General features: G+C 43.4%; 1 protein-coding gene across 4 annotated transcripts in view; it reads left to right on the forward strand.

The window, feature by feature from the left end:
* The window catches only part of SLC5A11 (solute carrier family 5 member 11), a 44,407-nt gene extending 26,620 nt beyond the window's left edge, over positions 1-17,787 (forward strand). For 2 of the 4 annotated variants that reach the window (XM_043977419.1, XM_043977417.1), the window contains 8 exons: positions 1,814-2,019; positions 4,176-4,311; positions 7,797-7,904; positions 8,381-8,531; positions 9,269-9,437; positions 10,941-11,156; positions 11,523-11,688; positions 16,048-17,786. In XM_043977419.1, coding sequence (XP_043833354.1) covers positions 1,814-2,019; positions 4,176-4,311; positions 7,797-7,904; positions 8,381-8,531; positions 9,269-9,437; positions 10,941-11,156; positions 11,523-11,688; positions 16,048-16,253 — 1,358 coding nt within the window. In that variant the 3' untranslated portion in view covers positions 16,254-17,786. Of the gene's footprint in view, positions 1-1,813; positions 2,020-4,175; positions 4,312-7,796; positions 7,905-8,380; positions 8,532-9,268; positions 9,438-10,940; positions 11,157-11,522; positions 11,689-16,047 lie in introns of all 4 variants that reach the window. The other 2 variants (XM_043977421.1, XM_043977420.1) reach the window with 2 other exon arrangements.
* The last annotated feature ends 333 nt before the right edge of the window (positions 17,788-18,120 follow it).

Consider the following 18,120-nt stretch of genomic DNA (forward strand, 5'->3'; position numbering starts at 1 on the left):
GATTAGAAGAAAAGTAGAAAATTGATAGTTTCTCAAAGGTCTCACATCTCAAATATATTCCTTCTAGTATTTTAAATAGGAATGGGTGTTATAACAAAATTTATCTAGCAAAAATAAAAGGTCAAGAATATCAAAGGGATAAATGACAAAAATGTTAAGAAAGGTGGATTAGCACAAATTTATAAGAATATGAATCATTTACTAATTGATAAATGGTCAAAAGATATACACAGTTTTTCAATGAAGAAATCAAAATTATACATAGTCATATGAAAACATACTCTAAAATCATTATTGGTTAGAGAAATGCAAATTAAAACAGCTTTGAGATACCTTCTCACACCTATCAGATTGGCTAAAATGATAGGAGAAAATGACAAATGTTGGAAGTGATGTGGAAAAATCAGGACACAGATACACTGTTGGTGGAACCCTGAACCGATCCAACAATTTTGGAGAACAACCTGGAATTATGCCCAAAGAGTTATAAAAATGTGTATAACTCTCTCTGTTTTCCAAGGTGATCAGGGGAAAAGGAAAAGAACCAATATGATCTAAAATATTTATTGCAGCATTTTGTGCTGGCAAAGAACTGAAAACTGAGAGGATGCCCATTAATTGGGGAATGGCTAAACAAGTTTTAGTATATGATTGTGATGGAATATTACTGTGCTGTAAGAAATGATGAAGAAGAATGATTTCAGAAAAACCTGGGCTGCCTGATATGAATTCTCACAAAGTAAACATTCATCCATTTCACTTAGATTGTCAGTTTTACTGGTATATAATTGGGCAAAATAACTCCTAATAGTTGCTTTAATTTCATCTTCATTGGTGGTGTATTCACCCTTTTCATTTTTGATACTAGTAATTTGGGGTTCTTTTTTTAAAAATCAAGTTAACCATTGGTTTATCTATTTTGCTGGGATTTTTTCATAAAACTATTTCCTAGTTTTATTTATTAGTTCAGTTGCTTCCAATTTTATCAATCTCACATTTGTTTTTCAGGATTTCCATTTTGATGTTTAGTTGGTGATTTTTAATTTGCCCTTTTTTCTAGTTCTTTTAGTTGCATACAATTAATTGATCTGCTCTTTCTTTTAGTGATGTATGCATTAATAGATATAATTTTTCCCCTAAGTACTGCTTGGGGCCACACCTCAAAACCTTTGGAATGTTGTCTCATTGATATTTTCTTTAATAAAATAATTGACTGTTTCAATTACTTGTTCTTTGACCCACTCATTCTTTAGAATTAAATTATTTAATTTCCAATTAACTTTTTAAAAAATTTTTTGTGGGGCAATGAAGATTAAGTGACTTGCCCAGGGCCACACAGCTAGTAAGTGTCAAGTGTCTGAGGTCGGATTCGAACTCAGGTCCTCCCAAATCCAAGGCCAGTGCTTTATCCACTGCCCCACCTAGCTGCCCCCCAATTAACTTTTTTTTTTAGTGAGGTAATTGGGGTTAATTGACTTGCCCAGGGTCACACAGCTAGTGAGCGTTAAATGTCTGAGGCCAGATTCGAACTCAGGTCCTCCTGAATCCAGGGCCGGTGCTCTATCCACTGCGCCACCTAGCTACCCCCCAATTAACTTTTAATCTATGTTTCCATGGCCCCTCATTAATTCTGATTTTTATTGCATTATGGTCTAAAAAAAAGTACTTAATATTTCTGCTTTTCTGCACTTGGTCATGAGGTTTGGATTGGTACATTTGTCCAGCTTCAGTCATCATCTTGCAAGCAGCAGATGTAGAAGATTGAAGGGTCAATCTGATCTCACAGGTAACTTACACCTCCTCTAAATTGCAGGTTTTGCTGCAGTTGGTGGTATGGAAGGGCTGATGGACAAATACTTTACAGCTCTGGCCAGCAACCGGAGTGCCAACAGCAGCTGTGGGCTGCCTAGAAATGATGCTTTCCATATTTTCCGAGACCCTTTGAATTCTGATCTGCCCTGGCCAGGGGTTCTTCTTGGAATGTCAATACCTTCACTTTGGTACTGGTGTACTGATCAGGTATAGGTCATCTTCACTTGTTGTGTATTCAATATGTATAGTTTGATTTCAGCACATTAATTTTTAAAAAATAGTTAGCCGGTTCAGTACTCTGTCTCCCCCTTTAGGGACAGTTAAGTATTGCAGTAGATATCTACCCAAGTTCAAATCTGGCTTCAGACACTTTACTTACTGTGTGATCCTGCCTGAGCTCTCCCAAGTTTCCCTCAAAAACAACATTAAATCAAGCCTCTAAATGGATTCTGAAACTACAGAACCTAAAAAAAAAGACAGAGGGACACAATCTTCCAACTTGAGATAATTTAGAAGACTTCAGGAAAGGTCGGTCTCACTCAGGCAAAAGGGGAGTGCAATGCAACACAGAGGGGGTCTGGGCAAGTCAGAAGGAAGCTCTTGGCCATAGTAGAGCAACTGAGGCCCCTTGATCCTGGCTCAGCAAGCTGGTGGCACAGAAGGCCAGTTGCAAGATCTGCCAGCACCAGCTGAGAGGGCAGGCTGCCAGCTGAAGGACCACGCACAGGACAGGCGTGACTGGGCCTGGCCATCCCAGCACCGGGAGCAAGCACAGGGAGCAAGCCCAGGGTGGTGAGGAATCCACAAGCCATAGAGGCCTCAGAGTAGAAAGCCAGTGACATAGCCCCTATCCCTGAGCACAAGAAGCTTGAAACAGTGACCCTTGTCAGTGATCCTTGTGCCCCAGGAGCAGACCTCAACTTTAAAAAAATAAGCTACAGCGGCAGAGCCAAGATGGCAGTGACTCCCCCTAGCTTACTGTGTGATCCTGAGCAAGTCACTTAATCTCTATCTGCCTCAACTTCATCAACAGTAAATGATGATTAAAAATAGCACCAGGGGCAGCTAGGTGGCATAGTGAATAAAGCACCAACCCTGGATTCAGGAGTACCCGAGTTCAAATCTGGCCTCAGACATTTGACACTTAACTAGCTATGTGCCCCTGGGCAAGTCACTTAACCCTCATTGCCCTACAAAAAAATAGCACCAGCCTCCTAAGGTTGTTTTGAAGATGAAATGAAATATTTGTAAAGCACTTACCACAGTGCTACCACATAGCAGGTGTTTAAAAATATAACTGTTTCTTTCCTTCATTATGCTTTTGCTAAGAACAAATAACATCACCTTTTAGATACAAGGCTACCACTAGCCCAATCAGAGCTTCCTGCTTCAATGAAATGCAATTCCACAAACATTTATTACATACCTACTATCTTTTTTTTTTAAAATTTTTGTGGGGCAATGAGGGTTAAGTGACTTGCCCAGGGTCACACAGCTAGTAAGTGTCAAGTGCCTGAGGCCAGATTTGAACTCAGGTCCTCCTGAATCCAGGGCAGGTGCTTTATCCACTGCACCACCTAGCTGCCCTGTACCTACTATCTACAAGGCACAATGCTAGACACTAGGAATATAAAGAACAAAAAGAAACCATTCTTATCTTAGAGGAACTTCCATACCGCCATTCACAGATAAGGAGATGTAGAGTATACACAAAGTAATTTCAAGAAAGAGATCAACTGAGCACATTAGGAAAGATCTCAAATAGGAGGCAAATTTTGAAAGTAGTTAGGAATTCTATGATGCCGAGGTAAGGAAGGAGTGCATTCCATGCACGGAGCATTGCCTGTGTAAAGGTGCAGAGGCTAACGACAGACAGCTAGAAAACCAGTTTGGAATGGAGCCTGCTTTAAGGGGAAAACCATGAAATAAGACTGGGTAGATAAATGGGAGTCTGTTCCCTTGATCCTAAGAAGCCCTGCTTAGTGGAGACAATAAAGCCACGGAAGAAGCAAGTAGAGGCCAATGAAAGTCTGTAGATAATTAAGCAGCAAAATTAATCATTGTAGTAGACAGTAAGGACTCTTTATCATCAGCTGAGTTGTGTGGGAAGAGAGAAGTGATGGGAATGGGATTTTTAATTATGTTGACTTAGAAGAATTTTCCCCTAGAGAGGAGACCTTAAACCTCTTTCTCTTCTACTTCCTGGCTGGGTTGGGCATTGCATTCAGAATGAATGATCAAAGATGATGGCGATAACATGCTCATCTTTTCCAATCCACCTGCGTAGACTGCTCTGAGGCTGAACAAGCAGCCCCTGACAAAGCTGTTCCCACGCCCTCCCAAGCGCCCTCTGTGGTTTGCAGGTCATCGTCCAGAGGTCTCTTGCTGCCAAAAACCTTTCGCACGCCAAAGGGGGCTCGCTGATGGCTGCATACATGAAGGTGCTGCCTCTCTTCCTGATGGTGATGCCCGGAATGATCAGCCGAGTCCTCTTCCCAGGTGAGTGGGAGGGGAGCCATAGGTGGGCTGTTGATCGAGCTGATTGATTGAAATATAAATGTTGGGGAGGGGGCAGCTAGGTGGCACAGTGGATAAAGCACCAGCCCTGGATTCAGGAAGACCTAGGTTCAAATCCAGTCTCAGACACTTGACACTTACTAGCTGTGTGACCCTGGGCAAGTCACTTAAGCCCCATTGCCCCGCGAAAGGAAGAAAGAAAGAGAGAAAGAAAGAAAGAGAAAGAAAGAAAGAGAGAAAGAAAGGAAGAAAGAAAGAGAAAGGAAGAAAGAAAGAAAGAAAAATGTTGGAAAGACCACTGGATTTGGAGTCAGAGGATCTTGGTTCCAATTCCAGCTCTGTGTGACCTTGGCCAAATAATGTCATATAGAGGGAGTTGGCATGTCTTCGAAGGACCTCTGATGAAGCATGTTATCCACTTACAGACTGAGAGGTGATGGATGCAAGGTGCAGAGAGAGACCAACATTTTGGAACATGGACACAGTGTGGATTCATTTTTGCTTAACTGTGCTTATTTGTTACAACAGTTCCCCACCCACCCCATGCCTTGTTTCTTGGTATTTAATTGAGGGTTGGGGTAGCAATAAAAATGAAGAGAAAAAGAGGATCATTGTCATTTTTTTAAATACACAAGAAAGGACAGGAATTCATAAGAATTAGGATCGTTTTTGAAAGCAATGTGTAGGAATCATTACACATATTTTTAAAAACCAGCAGTCTGATATGAAGATTCAAGTTTTCCTATAGAATTAATCCTCTTTTTGTATTCTGCTGTGTGCATAGAAATGCTTTTTTTTTTTTTTTTGGTGTTTAAGTTCAGAATTTTTAATTGGAGGGGATAGACTCAATGATCCTTTAAGGTCCTTTTCGGCTCTGAATCTATGATCCTGTGAAATGGAATTGGACTTGGGGTCTTGGATTTATTTCCCTGGTGGTTGGAATAATTTTTATTCAGTTGCTTCCACAAACTAGTGTCACCAATTTTTCTCCAAAAGAAACTTCTCCCCAATTTTTATCATCTTATAGCCCTGTGCGGGTAAGGTCCAACCTCCAGGCAGAAATATGCCAGCACCATTGGCCAGAAAGCTGCCTGGCCTGGAAGGTCAGGCCAACCAGATTCTTCATTTGTGAAATGAGAGGCTGAGATTGGAAGATCTGAAAGGTCTCTAATAATTCTGATGTTCCTTGAGGCCATTTGTTTTATAAGGTCAGGGGGATCAGAAAATTTAGAGCTGAAGAGGACTTGAGAGATCCTCACATGCGAACTCCCCTTGGCTCAGTCATCCATTCAAACGCCTGCAACACCTAGCTAGTATCGTTGTTCACTTGTTTCAGTCATGTCGGACTCTTTGTGACCCCGTTTGGGGTTTTCTTGACAAAGATACTGAGTGATTTGCCCAGAGTCACACAGCTAGGAAGTGTCTGAGGCTGGATTTAAACTCAGGTCTTCCAGACTCCAGGCCCAGCGCCCTATCCACTGTACCATCTAGCTGCTCAAAGGGAAATAAGATGTAGTCCACCAACTGATCAGGGTGAGGTTACCATCTAATAAAGAGAACATTTTGCATTTGCAAAGATAAATAGAGGATGCACACACAGAAGAGGGGAGAGAATAAGGTGCTTTAAGAGTCAATGAAGATTAAATGTCTTCCCACAGCCTTTGAGAAAGAATGTGGAAAGCCTCACAAAGGAGGGGTCATTGAAATGTGGTGATGTATTTAAAATTGGAGAAAGTGGGGCAGCTAGGTGGTGCAGTGGATCAAGCACTGGCCCTGGATTCAGGGGGACCTGAGTTCAAATCTGACCTCAGACACTTGAGACTTACTAGCTGTGTGACCCTGGGCAAATCACTTAACCCTCATTGCCCTGCAAAAAAAAAATGGAGAAAGAACATCAACAGGAAGTGATGGCACAAGGGCAGTTTGGGTGTAAGGAAAAGAATAGGCAGATGTGCAAAAGCGGGAAAGTGTGGGATGTATTTGGGGGATAGTCAATAATCTAAAGAGAGTGGTGTGAGATAGGTCCATAAAGGTAGGGCAGTGTCTGATTGTGAAAAGCCTTGAATGACAGTGTAAGGAGTTATTTCATCCTTTAGGGAAGGGAAAGAGGAGGGAATAAGCATTTATAAAGCACCTACTAAGGATCCAAGCACCATGCCAAGTATTTTATGGATATTATCTCATGTAATCCTCACAACAATCCTGTGATGTAGGTGGTGTTATTATCCCCATTGTATAGGTGAGGAAAGTAAGGCAGAGTTTAAATGACTTGCCACAAAGTCACAAAACTAGTAATTAGCTGAAGCTGGGTTTGAATTTGGATTTTTCTGACAGTACTCTATTTACTATGCCAATGGGGAGCCTTTGAAGATGTTTGAGTAGAGGGATGACTTGATTGGGGTGATATATAGGCATAGGGAAAAGTACAAAGGAGAACTCCAGCCAGCCTAACCAATTAAATAACAGAGATGGGAGGCAGCTAGGTGGCACAGTGGATAAAGCATTAACCCTGGATTCAGGAGGACCTGAGTTCAAATCCAGCCTCAGACACTTGACACTAGCTGTGTGACCTTGGGCAAGTCACTTAACCCTCATTGCCTCACCCCCCAAAAATACATAAATAACAAAGATGAAACAAAAAACTCAAATGACCCCACGATCTTACTTAACGCGAAGGCAAGTTAGCCTCCTTTGCTAGCCTCCTTTGTATTTATCCTGTACGTAATGATATATGTTCATCTTGTCTCTCCTGATAAAAATCCCCTTGAGAGTAAGGACTGACTCTTTTCTATATTTGCATCCTCATTGCCGAGCATGGTGCAATGTTTTATACCAGAGGGGGCAATCACTGGAGTCCAACTGGTGGGGGCCTCAGTACCAGCTTCCCATAGCCCTTACCCGTGGTGTTGGCAAATAGCAGGCATCCGGCCAGACTCCATTTGTGATGTTCAAAAACTACTCTTTACCTTAGAGGGTCCAGACCTTGAAGGATGGTGGGAAAACAAATGGGAATGACTTCAACTATTTTTTCCTTTGGTTCTGATGGGGAGTCAAGAGACCTGGGTTCTAATCTTTGCTTTGTCATTTTAGGAATGTGACTTAACCTTTCTATGCCTTGGTCTCTCCATCTGTAAAAAGGGGGATACTGATGATTTCTGGGCCTAACTCACTGTAGTGGTATAGAGACCAAGTCTGAAGGCTTTGAGAAGCTTCTGGGGTGCCAGGTGATGATTTTCCTGTGCTCTATAGTTCTAGTGTAATCAGCCAGTGTCCCCATCCCCATTTACGTTAGCCTAACAAAGTCATGGATCCAGGACCAGTCCTATAGGACTCTGATCCATGCCTTGCTAGACTTCCCATATCTTGGGCCCCTGGCCTGACACAGACCAGGCCTGCCCAGAGCTCAGGGTTCCTAAGTCTTGGCCAAATTGTCTATCTAGCTCTTCCCCATGTGTTTTTCTTCACAGACTTGGTTGCCTGTGCTTCACCTGAGACCTGCCAGCAAATCTGTGGCAACCCAGCTGGATGCACTGATATCGCATATCCCAAACTTGTCCTGGAACTCCTGCCTTTAGGTATGAGGCCTCCCCACCACCCATGAAGACGGGAGCAAAGAGGTGGTCTCTTCATTGGACAATGTCCTGTTTTGGGCTCTGGTTATAGACTAGTAACTAAAAACTCCCAGATAGGCCAGACTCTATGCTGGGCCCAGCTGTGGGCTCAAGGAGTGGCTTCAGGCTCTGGGCACTAGACTGAGCTACTTAGAAATACCACTCTCTACCCAGAACAAGGCAAAAGGCAGAAGATAACCTAGTGAACTCACCCTAAGAGGAGCTGATCAAGTCTCTCCCAGCTCCCCCCCCCCACCCCGCCAAGGACTCTCCCCTACTACCCCATGGTGGCAAGGGTTGCTAAAAGCAGGGGCTGGAGCTGTGGCTCTTGTCAGGGCTTGGGGGCTGTTGGAGAAGAAATAAGTGGAAGAAGTCAGGGGTAACAGTTGTTTACCAAGAAGGACCTTGTTGTCCACCGTGGTCTTTCTTCTGCCTCCCAGGGCTCCGGGGACTGATGATGTCCGTGATGGTGGCTGCACTGATGTCCTCCCTCACCTCCATCTTTAATAGTTCCAGTACCATCTTCACCATGGATCTCTGGCTCCATTTCCGGCCCAAATCTTCTGAAATGGAACTCATGATTGTGGGCAGGTATGGGGGTGATGCTGACCTCACCCCACAAACCCTGGCCCTCTTTGAAGCCTTATAGTCTTTTTGGAAGGAGATTAAGGGAGCAATCCCACGTTGGATGGGAGGGAAGAAACAGAGCTGAAAGATACAGTAATCAACTTCAAGTTCCTAGAGACAGAACCCAATTAGTAATTTTTTCATCATGGTTTAATGGGCATGTTTAACAACCCCTGCCATCATGGGGTAGGTAGTATGGAGTCCTTTTAGTCATAGGGGAGATCTTGTTCAGTTGCCCTGACTAGGAGGTTATCTTGGGTTGAGGCCACTAACCATGAGACTGAGGAAGGAACAGAGACTAAGGGATGTCTGTATCTTCACTTTAAAAAAATAATGTGAGGGGCAGTTAGGTGGCGCAGTGGATAAAGCACTGGCCCTGGATTCAGGAGGACCTGAGTTCAAATCCGGCCTCAGACACTTGACACTTACTAGCTGTGTGACCCTGGGCAATCCACTTAACTCCTACTGCTCCTCAAAAAAAAAAAAAAAATGTGAAACATACGCAAATATCTTGCGGATACCATTACAGACCTGGAAGGTGCCATGATACCACTCTCCCCTCTGACCATCTTGACTTCCATGGCTAAGCCAGAACATTTCTGGTTCAGTGGGTAGGGGAGACCTTTCCCCATGGAGGGGTAATGGGAGAAGAGAGAGAACTAATGTTGGGCCTTTCTCTGGGTGGGGCCTGGCTGGACCAGAGTGTTTGTGCTGCTACTGGTTGTGGTGTCGATCCTCTGGATCCCGTTGGTGCAATCGAGCCAAGGAGGTCAGCTCTTCATTTATATCCAGTCCATCAGCTCTTACCTGCAGCCTCCAGTGGCCATTGTTTTCATCATGGGCTGTTTCTGGAAGAGAACAAATGAAAAGGTAGAGTTTGTAGGTTCTACATTTGTAGAATTGTCTAACGACAAAGCTGAATCAGGACCTTAGAACATCAAATGTGGCCTCTAGAAGGTCCCTTAGCGTACAGAATATCACAGCAGCAATGGGGATGTGGGGACATGGGGACATAGCACAGAAATGATCACAACTGGGAGGGACCTTAGAGAAAAGAAAAGAGAAATCCTGAATAGGATGAAACCTCCATCAAACCTCAGGATTTCAGAATGGGAGAGGATCCGAGAAGAGGTTACCTAATGTAATCTGTACCTAAAAAAAGGACTTCCCTCCATGACCTACCTGACAAATGGTCATCCAAACTTTGCTTAAGACCTTTTCACCTCTGCCTCTCCCTTCAAAGCTTTACCCACATGCCACTTCATTTAAGGGGACTTTCCTGATTTTCCCTCGGGCCACCCCATGCCCACAAATCATTGTGGATTTAACTCCCATATGTCTTGTGTGTGAATGTGCTAAGAATGCCTCAGGAGAAAGCAAGCTCTTTGAGGGCAACAACTATCTCACTTTCACCTTTGTATTTCTGGTCTAGTGCTAGCCTGTTGTAGGCCCTTACTAAATGTTTGTCGGCTGATTAGTTGAATGGTTCACTAGTTTGGGGGGATTTTTCTTTTTTTCCCCTCAACTAAGAACATAGAATGTCAGCCCTGAAAGCGCTTCAGAACATAGAGCCTAGGAGTTCAGTGCTAGGAGGGGCTTTGGAATGTAGAGCAGAAAATGTACGAATCAGAATTTCAAGACAGAACATTTTAGAACTTGGAAGGAAGAAAGGAAGGAACCAAGCATTTATTAAACATCTACCATGGAGCAGCTGGGTGATGCAGTGGATAGAGCCCTGGCCCTGGAGTCAGGCGGAGCTGAGTTCAAATCTAGCCATAGACACTTGACACTAGCTCTGTGTCCCTGGGCAAGTCACTTAACCCCAATGGCCTCAAACATCCAGGGCCATCTCCAGTCATCCTGATGTATATCTTGCCACTCTCTATGGAGGAGAGAGTGAGGTTGGTGACTTTGCACAGCCCTTCCTCACTTAAATCCAATTCCCTGCAAGTCATGACATCACCTCCTGTCATAGTCCTCTTGGAGAATGAAGGACAAATAACAACTATGTGTCAGGCACTATGCTAATTGCTTTATAAATATAATCTCATTTGATCCTCACAACAACTCTGGGAAGAACTTTACAGGTGAGGAAACTGAGGCAAACAGGTACATGACTTACCCAGGGTCACACAGCTAGTAAGTATCTGAGGTCAGATTTGAACTCTGGAAGAAGAGTCTTCCTGTCTCCAGGCCCAATGCTCTATCCACTGTGATACCTACATGCCTCTACCATAGAATGTCAAAGTTATAAAAGATTTTAAATCCTAGAAGGCAAAGGGAGCTGGGAGCTCCCTTTCATTGCATTTTGAGAAAACCAAGCTAATTGAATAGGACTTCTGGACTCTAAGGTGACTTTCTGTTGCTTGACAGGGGGCCTTCTGGGGCCTGCTGGTTGGCCTGCTCATAGGCATGATCCGGCTGGTGCTAGACTTCATCTATCCAGAGCCTCAATGTGACCACGTCGATGAGCGTCCGGGCGTGGTGAAGTATGTTCACTACCTCTACTTCTCCATGATCCTGTCCGCCATCACGCTCATCACTGTGGTCACAGTGAGTTGGTTCACAGAGCCGCCTTCTAAAGAGATGGTACGTTTGCGTTTGCGTTTGCGTTTGCGTTTGCGTTTGCGTTTGCGTTTGCGTTTGCGTTTGCGTTTGCCTTTGCCTTTGCCTTTGCCTTTGCCTTTGCCTTTGCCTTTGCCTTTGCCTTTGCCTTTGCCTTTGCCTTTGCCTTTGCCTTTGCCTTTGGCTTTGGCAACTGGCCTGTTGGGTGTTGAGGCTGGCCAAGGCCAGAGAGGCTTCAGGTGGACCCGGGAACCCTCCCTATCCCCTACTACCCACGACTGCCCATTGCACCGATGAGGCATTAAGGGAGGGGACACAGTCAAATGCAAAAGCCATATGAGCTGGGGAAAACCTGAGAGAAATTCCTCACAGGCCGCTGCTTCTCCCTAGATTAGTCGTCTGACCTGGTTCACGCGCCACGACCCCCCGATTCAGAAGGGACAGGTGTTAGCAGACTCTTCACTTCCGAGCATCTCCAAGAATCTGACCACAGAGGGCAGCAGCACCAGTGCCTGCTTTGATATCACCCAGGATACTGCTTCTAAACCTCAAAGCAGTAAGTTAACCCTTAACTTCCTATCTTTGTATGATTTGATTTGATTTAATTCAATTCTTGCTTAAGAGCATAGACCTGAGGCTCAAATGATTTCTGTTTGTGCTATAAGGGAATGTCCTGGGTGTAGGACCCAGGACTTAGAGTCAGAACACCTGGATCCTCAGCTGGGCCTGACCTGAAAGGACAAGTGTCTTCCTCCCCAGGGGAGTCACTGTCTCTGTTCTGTGAAGTGAGCCTAATGTTCCTTGTTTACATGCTCCCACCTCCCAGACCCTAAAGCTCTGAGAGTCCAGACTGAAATTAGACCTCAAAAAAGGGACACCTGGGGTCGAAGGAAATAAAGACAAAAAGAAGTCTTCACAAACTTAGACACAATCTTTTTCTAAAGCTAAGGTTTCCCTCCTCCTACGGGTAACACTGTGTAATAGTATAGTGGGATGGCTTTGGAATCAGGAAGTCTTGGGTTCGAATCCTGCCTCTGACATATACCCACTGTATGACCAGTGTAAAGTCTCATCTTAGGCAACTCCTGGTTTATAAGGTACAGAAGACTTGTTCATTTGCATCAGTGGAAGAAGTTTCCACACCAGGAGTTGCCTATAAGATGAAATCACAGGTCTGAAACAAAGCAAAACAAGCCTTGAGTCAGAGACAAAAGGCTCAGGTATATTCAGGGATTTTCTCCCCCTCTTAGCATCCCCTCACCAAGAAACCTGGAAAAATAAATTAATGAAATTCTAACATGCATACCCCCATCTCTATCCCACCCCAAGATACTGAAGCTTGTAGGCATGATTTCTCATCCTATTTGAAATATAAAGTCATCAACAACATCTTTGAGTGATCACTTAGCCTTCTCTTGAAGACCTATAATGAGGATATGACCTCTGGGATCAGGGGAGCCCATCCTTTGCTTTCTTTTGGGGGGGGGGAGGAAGGAGAAGGCAAGAAAGGTTAAATGACTTGTCCAGGGTCACACAGCTACTAAATGTCCAAGGCCAGATTTGAACTCAGGTTCTTCTGACTCCAGGGCCAGTGCTCTATCCACTGTGCCACCTAGCTACCTCTCCATCCACTGAATTCTTAGACAGTGCTTATAATTTTATAAATCAGTCCTATGAGGGATAATACTGAGGAGCAGGCAGCAGTTTTCACCTCCTAGATACCCAGAGTCAAATGTGACCACTATGAGCTGGAAGGAACTTGAGAAAGTCCCTTGCAGACCACTTCTTATATAGTCTGATCCATCAAATCTCTTTATTCTCTTCCCAAATATCAGCAGTTTTTTTCTCTTCCATCTCTTTCCCCTTTTGCCCTGGAATTCTTACATTAAGGGATCTTCTCTCAACTCCCTTGTTATTTGGTGATTTCTCTCTCTCTCTCTTTTTTTTGTAGTGAGGCAATTGGGGTTAAGTGACTTGCCCAGGGTCACACAGCTGGTAAGTGTCTGAGGCCAATTTGTACTCAGGTCCTCCTGACCCCCAGGGCTAGTAGTGCTCATTCCACTGTACCACCTAGCTGACCTTGAGACCAGATCTTCATGTGGGGTCTAAGGTATGGATACCCAGTGGTTCTCTTTACACTAAGGGAGGAGATTCACTGCTTTGCATCTAATCCTCTGACCAATGATGAATGATATCATATTGACCTTTGAGGCTACAGAAGCCCATGAATTTGATGTCCTCAAGGCTCAATCTAGCCTAGCACTGCCTGTTACTAGGTGTGTGTGACCTCAGCAAGTTACTTAACCTTTCTGAGGCTCGGTTTCTCCATTTGTAAAAATAGGGTTAGAAGGAACAAACTGGGTTGTATATATGAAAGATCCTTGCAAACTATAAAGCATCACACCCATATGACAAATGTGTTTAGAGGTTCTTAAACCATACTCCAGCATACCAAAAGCAGGACCTACACCAAGCTAGAAAGACTTTGCTTAAAACCCTGACATTGGACTATGTCTCTGGGTTAAGAAGCTCTTCATGAGAAAGTTGACCAGTTGACAATGACTTTGGGGCACAACTCAAGAAACCATCTACTAAGGCATGCAGAGATTGGACTCTACATCTCTGGATAGAAGTACCCATACTGATGGAATCCTTTGACTAGTAGTCATTTTTCATTCTTCCACACGTCACTGGATCTGTGATCTCAGAGATGTTTGGCACTCTTGTCCATTGTCATCTGTGCATGCTTCATAGGACATCCATCCAATGGGCTGGTTGCCTTCCTGTAGACTTCTTAACAATCCATGGGAGGGGCAGCTAGATGGCGCAGTGGATAGAGCACTGGCCCTGGAGTCAGTAGTACCTGAGTTCAAATCCGGCCTCAGACACTTAATACTTATTAGCTGTGTGACCCTGGGCAAGTCACTTAACCTTAACTGCCTCACTAAAAAAAAACCAAAAACAATCCATGGGAGCTGGTACAGCACATGGGCAGACCGTATTTTATTCCTCTCTAGCTATATGCCATAGTTTATGTCCACCATGCATCTCTCCAGTTCCTTTTGCCTAATTGTTATTCCTTATAGCTTATACTATATCATGACTCATAGCCATCTAGCATCACTGGAAGAATGCTGGTGTTAGCAAGATGGGATTTTGTTTCAGGGAGAAGCTCGGGGTCATTGAAAGTGCTGTAAATTTCTTGTATGTAATCCAGCCCACTTTCTTTCTATTATTCAGTTCTGGGCCTAGTTTGCTGCTATCTTTAGTGTCTTTCCAAAATATATGTATTGATGGACCAGCTGAATAGACCATCCATCTAACTGCTTATCAATGGACAATAGGCATTCTTCATCTCCTTAGGTTTATTTTTTTTCCTGTGTGAATGTTGTTTAAATTCTTTGAGTGAATATAATCTTTTAGGAGGCACTTAAATGTTGCAGGGTTTAATGCAATCAGCACAATGTTATCCACAAACAAACAACCAAGGGACCTCATAATTTATAGGGAACTCCTAGTTGGTTCCCATGACATCCTCCATAACAGCACCTGTGGCGAGCCCATGTACATATCAGAGCTAGGAATCTTGTAGGATCTTAACAGATATGAAGGACATCTTGTTTGGAAGAGGACATTTAAGGATGCATTTTCATCATTTGAGTCAAGTTTTTTTGGTGATAAACAAAATATAAGCACAGTGATATTTTTTGTTTTCTGCACCAAATATTTGACTGTAAAAATATGATTAACTAGAGTGACATTTGCAAAAGTTTGTTCTCTTCTCATATTTTCATCAATATTCCTTCAATATGTTTCTAAATGTAAAGAATTAATTGTTATTTGAGGTTTTCATGCCTCGGCATGCACTGGCCTGGGGCTCCACAAACCACACAGTGCTCCACCCACTGGTTGTAGCCATTGCCATGGCGCTGGCACCTCACGTCATCAGCACTCACTGATGCCTACATGGGTCTGGCAAAATTATAGTGATTGGAAGCCTAGTTAGGGCAGTCATATGACTGTCAGAGCAGCCAGACAATTGGTTGGAGGCTGTGTGGGGTTTTGGGAACAGGAAGAATTTGCCATTCTAGCTGGAAGCTGGAAGGCAACAGCTCTGCTGTGTATTCTCAGCTTATTCCTGGGCAGTGGTATTTTTCAGGTTGTATAATTTCCCTTTCCCCATTTTATTTCCTTTCCCTTGATCCTACTGATCCTGTTTGTGTGGGATTTTTTTAAGTTCATTCTTGTTAAAATAAATCCTGTTCTGTTTTGAGGGAGGCTGCCAGTCTCCTTCCTTGCCCCAATATTGTGGCAAGCCACTTGGGTAACACTCCCCAATTAAAAATTGGTCCCCACATAAAGAATTTGTAGAGATAAGGAAAACATATGTATATGTATATATAATGTCAGTATATGTCATATATACTCCAACACTTTCCATTACTCCCACCCCCAGCAATAATACATGATTCTTTATAATCATTTTGTATCTTCCCCTCTCAAGTATCTGGAAAACTGATCTTAATCTGGGGTCCCTTGACATCACACTGGTTTGCTTAAGACCTTGAGTTTGATCCTTCAGAAGGTATCAGAGTATCCTTTGATCTTCCCTCTGGCAGTCTCTCCTGGTCCAGGAAGGTCATGCTACTTTCTGGATGACAAAATGGTTGTAGAGGGGGTTATTTACTAAGGCCCCTAAGTCACACCACATGCCTCTATAAGTTAGAGCTGTAAGTGAGGAATCCTTGAAGTTTCCATTGCACTTCCTATCCCTAGGTTTCACTGTCTCTCAGAGGCACAGTTGGTATTTTACGGTTAGAGGAACAGGTATAATGAGCCATCACAGCTATGTCTTCAACCTAGGAGAGGTAGAACATAGAAACTTTTTTTTTTAACTGTTACTTGTTTGCTTTAGGCGATGTTACTACAAAGTCATCCAAAGTGAAGAAAACCATCATGTGGCTCTGTGGAATGAGCTCTGAGGGTAGTGAGACGTCTGTACAGAAACCCGAACCTATTGCCATTTCCTTGGAAGAAAAGCCTCTTATCAAATGGATTCTGGATATCAACCTGATCATCTGTATTTGTGTTGGCATTTTTCTCTGGGCCTACTTTGCCTAATGATGGTATTGGGGGATGAAAGGGAGAGACTGTCAGCTGGGTTTCAATGTTTTATGCTTACTGAATTTTTTTTAATTTCATGAAAACAAAATGGTTGGTGTTTTTGTTTGTATGTTTTTTAAAAAAACCACTATGGTGTTGGTGTTTTCTAGATGTTCAATACAAATGAATTTTAGATCTGCATTTTTGTGAGAGAGGAAACAAAAAGATATGAGAAAGATAAGCCATCTTCATTTTTAAAGTCCTTTTGCTGGAAAAATGCACACAGTTCAGTGATTTGAAAGATTTTAAATGACAGAAGAAAATCCACAGCTGATATTTATCCTTGTTCTGTTAAAGGGTGCCCACAAATCTGGTGTGAAATGAGATGGAGGTTAGCCAAGTGAATGGGGTTAGTGAGCACCATATTGGGTTAATGCTTTACACAATTTAATTGTTTGAGAGGCAGCTTTGGCATAGGGACTAGTAGGCTGGCTTTGAAGCCTGGAAGACCCAAGTTCAAATCTTGCCTGACACATAATGGTTGTTATTTGGGGCTTCTCACTTAGAGAAGCAACTCTAAGACAATAAATTATAGAGAAAGTGGAAAGAAGGGAACTTGTTCATCTGGGGGCTCCATCAATGAAATCAAAAGAATAGTCCCTAATCGGGGCCCAATCAGAAAGTCCACTTTTCTTCCTATCCTTGGGCAAGTTATTTCCCTTTTCTGGGCTTTGTTTTCCTCACCTATAAAATAGCATCTCCATGAGGGAGGGAGTGGGGGGGGGGGAAGGATTGGATTAGATGATGGCTAAAGTCCTTTTTCCGGCTCCAGTATCCTCAGGCTCTATGGATTGGGCCAAGGGTCTTCATCAGTCAGCCTCCTCAACTAGGTAGGCTTAAGAAGTATCTGAGGAACTGATGGGGAATGGCCCCGACCTGATCACAACCAAGAAAAAGATTGCAGGGCCTAGAGAAGCTGTGTCCTGCCTGCAGAGATATTAACGTAGGAAACCTAGTTCCCTCCCCCCCCCACTCTCCCCAGGAAAAAAAAAAAGGTCTAGGATAACTTTGAATGGCAAAGATACAGTTCTGTACCCTCTAGGAAATGTTTAATACAAGATGGCCTATCCCTCTACTACTGGGTTATCTCCTTAATTAATCTAATGATTAGCCACCATGTTAGCCTGAACACATTCACTACTTAACTAGCAAAAATTCCTTCCTTTCTTAATTGTTTTGGGGGGTAGGGAGGGGTGTGTGTGTGTGTGTGTGCGCGCGCGCGCACGCTTGAGAGAGAGAGAGAGAGAGAGAGAGAGAGAGAGAGAGAGAGAGCGCCAAATTAGCAATGATCCAGGCTCTCTTCCTCATCAGAAAGTGTATGTATAAGTTACCAGGTTATGTTCACATTGGTACTGTATTCTTTGGCCCATATGTGATAAAGGACCTCCTGAGCAGATCTTCTCCTTTTTCTAGTTTCATCCATATGGTAAAGAACATATGTGTTGTGTGACTTTTAAATAAAATCGTTACCAGCTCACATACCGGTTTTCTCTGGCCTTCTAACACAGCATACCTGAGAAATGGGTATTCTCACATCTAAGCCTAAACAGCCTGGTCTCTGGGGTAAGTGGCTGAGGCTGGAAATGCTTAGAGGAAGGTTTTCATTTTCTTTCTTAGTGACTTTGGGCCTTGGAAATGAATGGTGAGAAATGGATGAGTTGCTTTCCTGCGAGTATGAGCTGTAGGAAAACCAAGGAATTCTAAATATTTTCAAGGCTAGCTCCATGCTCTGTTCCTGTTTGCTCTTTGGGGATACATCAGGAAAGGGTAAAAATGACCAGTCAATCCACACGATTTGTGGTCCTCAGGGAAACATGGGAAATTT

The sequence above is a fragment of the Dromiciops gliroides genome, chromosome 1 (assembly GCF_019393635.1).
Source record: "Dromiciops gliroides isolate mDroGli1 chromosome 1, mDroGli1.pri, whole genome shotgun sequence".
Lineage (NCBI taxonomy): Eukaryota > Metazoa > Chordata > Mammalia > Microbiotheria > Microbiotheriidae > Dromiciops > Dromiciops gliroides.